General features: G+C 52.1%; 1 protein-coding gene across 1 annotated transcript; it reads right to left on the reverse strand.

Annotated features, from left to right (window-relative positions):
- Positions 1-3,559: 3,559 nt before the first annotated feature.
- FZD8 (frizzled class receptor 8) lies at positions 3,560-7,198 on the reverse strand. Its single transcript, XM_045463577.1, has one exon. The coding sequence runs from the start codon at positions 6,361-6,363 to the stop codon at positions 4,288-4,290; it is 2,076 nt and encodes a 691-aa protein (XP_045319533.1). The 5' UTR covers positions 6,364-7,198; the 3' UTR covers positions 3,560-4,287.
- Positions 7,199-7,544: the final 346 nt, after the last annotated feature.

The following is a 7,544-nucleotide window of genomic DNA, read 5'->3' on the forward strand; positions in this document are numbered from 1 at the left end:
TCTTTGGTGTGTTCCCACAAACACCTGGCTGGGTAACCGGGACAGCCTGCATCCCACCCAACCCAATAGCATTCATGTACAGCACTGAAGAGTGTCCACTGGATTCAGCAGATCAACCGCTAAGTGGGAAACTGGAAAACAGTACATTAAGCGAGCCAACTACATGCCACCTCAAAATATTCTTCCTGATTCATCCTTTCTCCCATTAAATTTTGGATCCATCCTCATTAGGTGGTGGATCTTTGGGGAGTAGCCCACTCTTTAAATAAAAGTTAATCAGAAGATAATTTCAGAAAGATAGAACTTAATTACATTTTTAGTATAAAGTTTATATTGAGTATTTAATTCAATAAGATATTGTGGGGCCTTAAACTGAAGAATTCAAAATTATGAATACAAAATGCTTGCAGGCCCTCTTTGTGGGCACTGTGCATGGGACAGGGCCAGCATTGTGGAGGCTCAGTATTTTTGAATGAAGGAACCTCCCAGTTCTGGAACTTTGGGTACCACAAGGTGGCGGTATGGTATCACACGTGGAAAGCAGATGGCTACACGTGATTTGTTTTGGAGAGATTTTACAGAATGTTTGCACCTATACTTTCAATTGCGTCCTGTACTCTGCAACTGCTTGAGTCTCTGTGTAATTTTTCTTTTGGCAAGACATTCTGATTTTCTTCCCCGAAACTTTCAAGGATTACAGGAACTTGCAATGCCATCAGTGCAAGTTAGGAAACTGTAATAATGACAGTTTGCTCCTTAAACGTTCTTATACACTCCCCCCCCCCCACTCTGTCCCCTTTTATAGTACTTTCAAATTGCATTTATTATAAAGCAAAGTGGTTCACATGGCTTTCCCCACAAGTAATTGTAATGAGCTTTGGCTTTACTAATGGATTTAACCATATTAGATTTTATTTACACTGTCTTCTAGCCACACATTTACCATATCCCCTCCCTGCTCCCTCACCTCCCATGTTTGACAAAATTAAAAAAAACAAAACAAAACACTTGTTCCATATAGTTAATGTAGCACAAAGAGGGTGTTCTGGCAAGAAACCTATTCATTTGTCTAACTAAGGCAAATGTCCAAAATGAGACTCTTCCTCCATTTTCCCACCCCCCAAATAAATTTTGAGTCTTTTATTCTATTAATAGATACCATTTGGATATTAGCAACTTTGCAACTCAAGTTTTAGTTTTCAAGGCAAAGAACCAGCACTTGTGTTTCAGTATGTTTCTAAAATCAGTCTTTAGTGATTACAGGTGCAGGTCTTACTAAAACCTGCTAAGAGTTGTCCTCAGAATGTCAGGAGGGTTTTTTTGCTTGTTTAATAAACTTGTTTATATTGTGCACATTTATAGTCATTTTGCAAAAGCTATCAAGTATGGCATTTTACAAAGATATGTTGAAAAATTAATAAAGGAAAAAAGCTTCAAAGTTGGACATTTCCCACTGTCACATAGTTGGAAATGTGTCAATAATGAGAATGCTGCTATGTTAGAACACCAATATGCTAAGTAGTGACTTTTAGCTCTCTCCCCACCCCATATATGTGGTAAAGACTATGGGAAGTGCCCTCAAAATTACACTTTATTACTGAAACTGTAAAGTTTATGGCTGGCTTATATACTCTATATGAGCGTCACCACATGGGTTCGATGTAGGCCACTTATTGGGACTTAAGTTACAAAACAGTAATTCTTTAATAAATAAAACTGCTGGGAGGTGAAGATTTTACAGTGCCTCTGACTTTAAGAAATATAATCAGCATGATAGCTGAAGTAGGTGTTCTTTTATGGCATATCTAATTTAAAAATCCAATTACCACCAAGAATTACTCTGGAAAGGATTTGCAAAATGTTTCTACGAAGAAACTCTTCTTAAAAGCCTCTCACACAAGAAAGATCAGCCAAGGAAGTAGTTTCCATCCTATTAATTAAAAAAAAATTTTTTTAATCATGAAATATTCCTATTAAGAAAAGTAAAGAGAACAAACATTTTAGCAGGATGCAGGGAACATGTCGCCTCCTGCCCTGCAATGTTTGATGCCCCCCATCATTAGCAGGGGTAGCTGCCCATTTCTTATCTTGATTGACAGGTTAATAAGGGACCTGGGGCTATCTTTTCAGTATGAACACACAACCTTACCAATTACTTTTAAATTATTGCTAATCTGTCAGAAAATAACAAGCATGAGGAATAAAAATATCTGGAAAAGTGAAATGTCTGAAGAAGCATTTACTTCCGGTGCTTTTAAAAGGTTCAGTTCAGAAAACTTGCCAGAATTTACTCAATAGAATTTAGGCACTGAGGGTTTTTTTCCCTTTTTTTTTTTTTTAAGAAAAACTTGTAGTTTATAATAGTTCATTGGTTCAATTAGGGGCGAAAAAGAAGGGAGTTTTGTAATGCAATTGTCCAGCAAAGGAAAACGCTTTAAATTGGGGGATTATGTGCACAGACCACCTGTAGGGCATTCAGAGCCCTTTTCTATAATGCTTCAACCCATGCCTAGCTGCCTGCAGGCTGGCTAACAATGCCGGGAAAAGCTGTTTAAAAGGCTGAGCGCACTTGTGCCTCTGGTCTTCACTAACTGTTACAAGTCTTCCTCTCCCTCGCTCTCTCTCCTTTTTAAAGTAAAAGTCCCACATCCCTTTAATGGAAGAACTTTAAGGCTCCGCGGTGGCCAATTGGTCTGCACCAAGAGGAGCCGGGCAGCAGGGAAAGAAACTTCAGACTATACAGCACATTTGGAGAGGAGAAAAGATCAAAGTTTTTCAAACTCAAAAGACCAAGTTCCCTACAGATTAACCCTATTCATTTAGCTCCTCTTAAAGGAATGATGTGCTGGGCCACTGGGCAGACAGGTAAAAAGTTCAACAATTGCCAAAGCATTCTTCTGCTAATTCAACAGCCTTCTGCTCAAATAAATTAGCTTAGTCTTGACAGAGGAACAATAGCTTTTTCTCTAGAAAAAGAAGCACATTTGATATACACAAGCCTGGAAGGTTATTAAGATGTTAACCCGTTAGTTTAATCCATTAAAGAACGCCTGCTCCGCTACCAGATAGTCAAGTGACTTACACTGTAAAGTGCGATCGATGGTTTAAAACATTAACGTCTGCACTTCAGCAGTGTGTTCAGTCCCTGAAAACCCAGGTGCTTTCAAAATCAGGCACGCCAAGAAATAAATGTGGGGTTTTGAAGCCTTTAGTCATATTATACAAGATAAATAACAAGGCCTGAGTGCAATTATTGCCTTGCAAAAGTTCCACTTACATACACTAAGGTGAGTGTTGTTATCCATGGACCAGAAAAGAGCTCTCATGAAAAACACCATCTTTGGGGAAGGTGCAAAAACTCAATTTTGATTTCAGTTCAACAGTGATATTTACTTTGCTAACAACTTAAGAACTAGAGTTTAACAGGTCATTTTCTCCATGCCTAAGGTCAGAGTACAAAATGAGAAACCAGAAAATGTCCATTTTTTCCAGCGTGTCCTTAGCAAGCACTTTAAAGGTAACAGCTTAGAAGAGGCAGGGGGAGAGGGCGATGTTTAAATCATTTATCAAAAGTCATTTTATTGACAAAATAGAATACTTATATTTGTTCTTACAGGGGTGGCCTCTAAACTTTTTACAAAAAAAATGTACAGACTGTATATCTTTGAATATGTACATATTTTACACATTTTTACAATTTAACAAATAATTATATAAATACATCCTCTAATGTAAGAAACCCGTATTGACTTGGGGTGTATAATTAAGACATTTCTTGTTTGTTTATTTAAGGCATTTGCCTGGTCATTAAGAATACCCAAACCGTGCAATTCCATTAGGTCGTGGTCATCCCTCCTCTAGGATATGTTAGGAGTAAGAATTTACGTAGGAGAGTAGAGGGAGAAAAACAGGTCCCTCAGGTGAAATCTGTAGATCTGGCTTCAAGCTCAGCAAATGGCAACCAGCGAGGGCTACAAACCTTGCGTTCTGAAACGCAGCAGCAGAGTCCACCCTCCGCTGCCAACAGAGATTAACGCCTGGCGGGAGGAGCTCCACGCATATCAATGGAGGAAAGGGGGCTGGGTCTGGGAGCCTTCAATGCCAGGTACTTTGTTCTAAGCGAGTCATTTAAGTCCCAGCTAATGGATACCATTAAGAGTTCATTATCATGCTAATAGCAATCAACACGGTGAAGGGGTGGGAACCTCAGCCCGTCGAGTGTCCCTTCGCTGCACTAGGTTTCCTCGCCCCCCTCCCCATTCCTTCCGGGTGCCCCCTCCCCTCCTCTCAGACCTGGGACAATGGCATTTGCTTTGGATAAGACACGGAGCTGGCCGTGCCAGATCGCCACGTCAGGCCGGTGCTGACGTCGCTGTAGAGGGATCCCGCCCCACCGCCCGGGACCCCGCCCCCACCGGACCCCACGCCACCACCACCTCCCGGCACCCCACCCCCCCCTGCGGCCCCAGCGCCCGCGCCCCCCGAAGCACCCTTGCTGGCCCAGCAGCAGCGGGTGCACAGGGCGCGCCACGACTCGAGAGTCTTGCCGGACCAGACCCACACGCCCGAGGTGATGCCCACCACGAGGCACATGAAGTACTTGAGCATGAAGACGGCGTAGTCGGGCCGGCGCGCTTGGTCTGGCTGCAGGTCCCGCAGACACGGGCAGTTGTGCGTGGCCTCCCAGCGCGGGCGGTTGTGCTGCTCATAGAAGAGGCAGGCGACCACGACGGCGGCGGGCACGGTGTAGAGTACGGTGAAGAGACCCAGGCGGATCATGAGCTTCTCCAGTTTGTGCGTCTTGGTGGGGCCGCCCTGCTGCTTGATGACTGAGCGGATGCGGAAGAGCGACACGAAGCCGGCCAGCAGGAACATGGTGCCGATGAAGAGGTAGATGACGAGCGGCGCTAGCACGAAGCCGCGCAGGTTGTCGAGGCTCTGGTTGCCCACGTAGCAGATGCCGGCCACCGGGTCGCCGTCCACGGAGCTGAGCGCCAGGACGGCGATAGACTTGACGCTGGGCACGAGCCACGCGGCCAGGTGGAAGTACTGCGAGTAGCCAGCGATGGCCTCATTGCCCCATTTCATGCCCGCCGCCAGGAACCACGTGAGCGACAGGATCACCCACCAGATGGAGCTGGCCATGCCGAAGAAGTAGACGAGCAAGAAGACCACGGTGCACAGCGCCGGGCCCGTGGTCTCGTAGCGCACGTGCTGCTCCACAGCGCCCAGTTCTTCGTACTCGCCGCGCCCGCCAGGGCCACCCGCGCCCGCGCCCGCCGCGCCCGCGCCCGCTGCCGCCGCCGCGCCGCCCGCGCCTCCCGTACCGCCCGCTCCGGGCGCGCCGCCGCTGCACGCCACCTTCTCGTGGCCCGCCACCAGGCGTACCAGGTAGCCGACAGACACGAAGAGGTAGCAGGCCGACAGGAAGATAATGGGCCGCTCAGGATACTTGAAGCGCTCCATGTCGATGAGGAAGGTGGAGACGGTGGCGAAGGTGGACACGAAGCACAGCACAGACCACAGGCCGATCCAGAAGACGGTGAAGGCGCGTTCGTCCTGGCTGAAGAAGGGGTTGTGGCAGGGCAGCGCGCAGTTGGCAATCTGGCCGGTCTTGACGCGGTTGTAGAGGGGGTGCCGCTCGCTGGACACGCTCACCATGGGCGCGCGGCACTGGCAGCCCGGCTCGCAGGGAGCGGAGCCGCCGCCAGGGGGCCGCGCCTTCCCGCCGCCGCCGCCGCGCGTGGGGGGCGCCGCTGCGTCCACGCCGCCACCGCCCCTGCCGCGGGACGGGGGCCTGGCCCCGGGCGGGCGGCCGTGGCCACTGCCGGAGGGCGGCTGCTCACCCGGGGGCGGCGGCGGCAGGCGGCGCGGCGGATTGGGTGCGGCTGTGGTGAGGTCGGTACGGTTGTAGTCCATGCACAGCGTGTCGGGGTTGCCCTGCTCCGGCAGCCGGTCGCAGCGCATGCGGTCGGGCCAGGCGAAGCCGTACTGGCGCATGAGGGGTGCGCAGCCGGCCTTGGCGCGCTCGCAGACCGAGCGGCAAGGAGGCAGGGGCTTCTTGTAGTCCTCCAGGCAGATGGGCGTGTACATGCTGCACAGGAAGAACTTGAGGTCGGGCGAGCACTGGATCTCTACTAGCGGCCAGAACTGGTGCACCTCAAGGCCCGCCTCGTCCTGCGTGTCGTGGTTGAACTGGTTGGGCATGTACGTGTAGTTGTAGCCGATGCCCTTGCACAGCGGCACGGTGATCTCTTGGCAAGCCAGCTCCTTAGCCGAGGCAGCCGCCGCACCGCTCGAGCGCTGCAACAGCGCCAAGGCGGCCAGCAAAGAGGTCACTTCCAACAGGTAACCCCACTCCATGCTGCGCGCCTCGGCCCCGCGCCCTCGCCCTCCAGGCGGAGCGCGGAGGGGCGCCGGGGGATTCGGCAAGGGAGCCGGAGAAGGGGAGAGCGGGTGCCCTGCTGGTCTCCTTGCTGCCTCTCCCGGAAGGCGGGCGGAGTGAGGGGGTGGGGGGTGTCTTGCAGTTAACCTAGTCCCTTCTCGGGACGCGTCCGCACAGCGGGGCCCGAAGCCTGGGCAGCGGCAGTGAGGGTGGCCGCAGGCGTGCACCACAGTCCCCGAGAGTCTGCCCTGATGACTCCGGGTTGGTCGAACTCAGCCCTCTCGCAGCACAGTGGCTAGCCCCCCGCTCATCGTCCCTCTCTCGCTCGCTTTCTCTCCGGCGTGCCCGGCCACTTCTCCACGCGGCGCCGTGGACGGTGCGGTGACTTTGCCGGGCACAGAGGGCGGCGGCACAGCAAGTTTCCTTTCGGGCCTCGGTGCGCAGTCAAGATGGCTGGGCCAGGCCGCTCGCCGCTCAGGGTCAGCCCCTGCAGCCCCCTTTCTGTCCCCAGGGACTCATGCTTGCCCCCCAACGCTGCGCTGCTCTGCCGCCGGAGTTCGGGACCCGCCTCCGCAGAGGCCGCCGCCCTCTCTCCCAGGCGTCGGTCCGTCGGTCCGCCGCCGGGACTGACAGACTCCACCTCCGGTAAAAGTCCGCTCCGCGCTTCGGCCAGGAATCCGGCGAGGTGTAGGCAGTCCCCTTCTTGCTAGACACACGGAACCAAATCCAGGCCAGAAGGCGGAATAGACACCTGAGCGGCGCGGCCCGCGCCCAGCCACCACTGCCTCCGCCGCCGCCTCCTGTTCCTCCACCTCCTCCTCCTCTTCCTCCTCCTCCTCCTCGGCGGGAGCAGCGCCCTTCACCCAACTTCCCGGCTCCGGCCCCGCTCGCACCGCCCGGCCGGCTCATGAATATTTATACAGCGCGGACTCGGTCTCCGCCCTCAGCCGGGCGCGCCAATCGCCGGGAGAGGGGGCGGAGTCTACGCGCTCCCAAGTCTCAGCCTTCCTTAAGGCGGTCCGGAGTGTCCCTGCGGCCATGCGAGCCCTCTGCGGATGGAGAGTTTTGGTAACCTTGGGTTTGACCGCAGAGACCGAGGTTTTGCCACGATTGTCTCCACAGCGCTCAGTGCGTTTGAGTTCTTGGTTCCTTTTCCCCG

The sequence above is a fragment of the Leopardus geoffroyi genome, chromosome B4 (genome assembly GCF_018350155.1).
Source record: "Leopardus geoffroyi isolate Oge1 chromosome B4, O.geoffroyi_Oge1_pat1.0, whole genome shotgun sequence".
NCBI lineage: Eukaryota > Metazoa > Chordata > Mammalia > Carnivora > Felidae > Leopardus > Leopardus geoffroyi.

Coding starts and splice junctions, on each gene's coding strand:
- FZD8 (XM_045463577.1), bottom strand. CDS start 6,363: ATGGAGTGGGGTTACCTGTTGGAAGTGACCTCTTTGCTGGCCGCCTTG.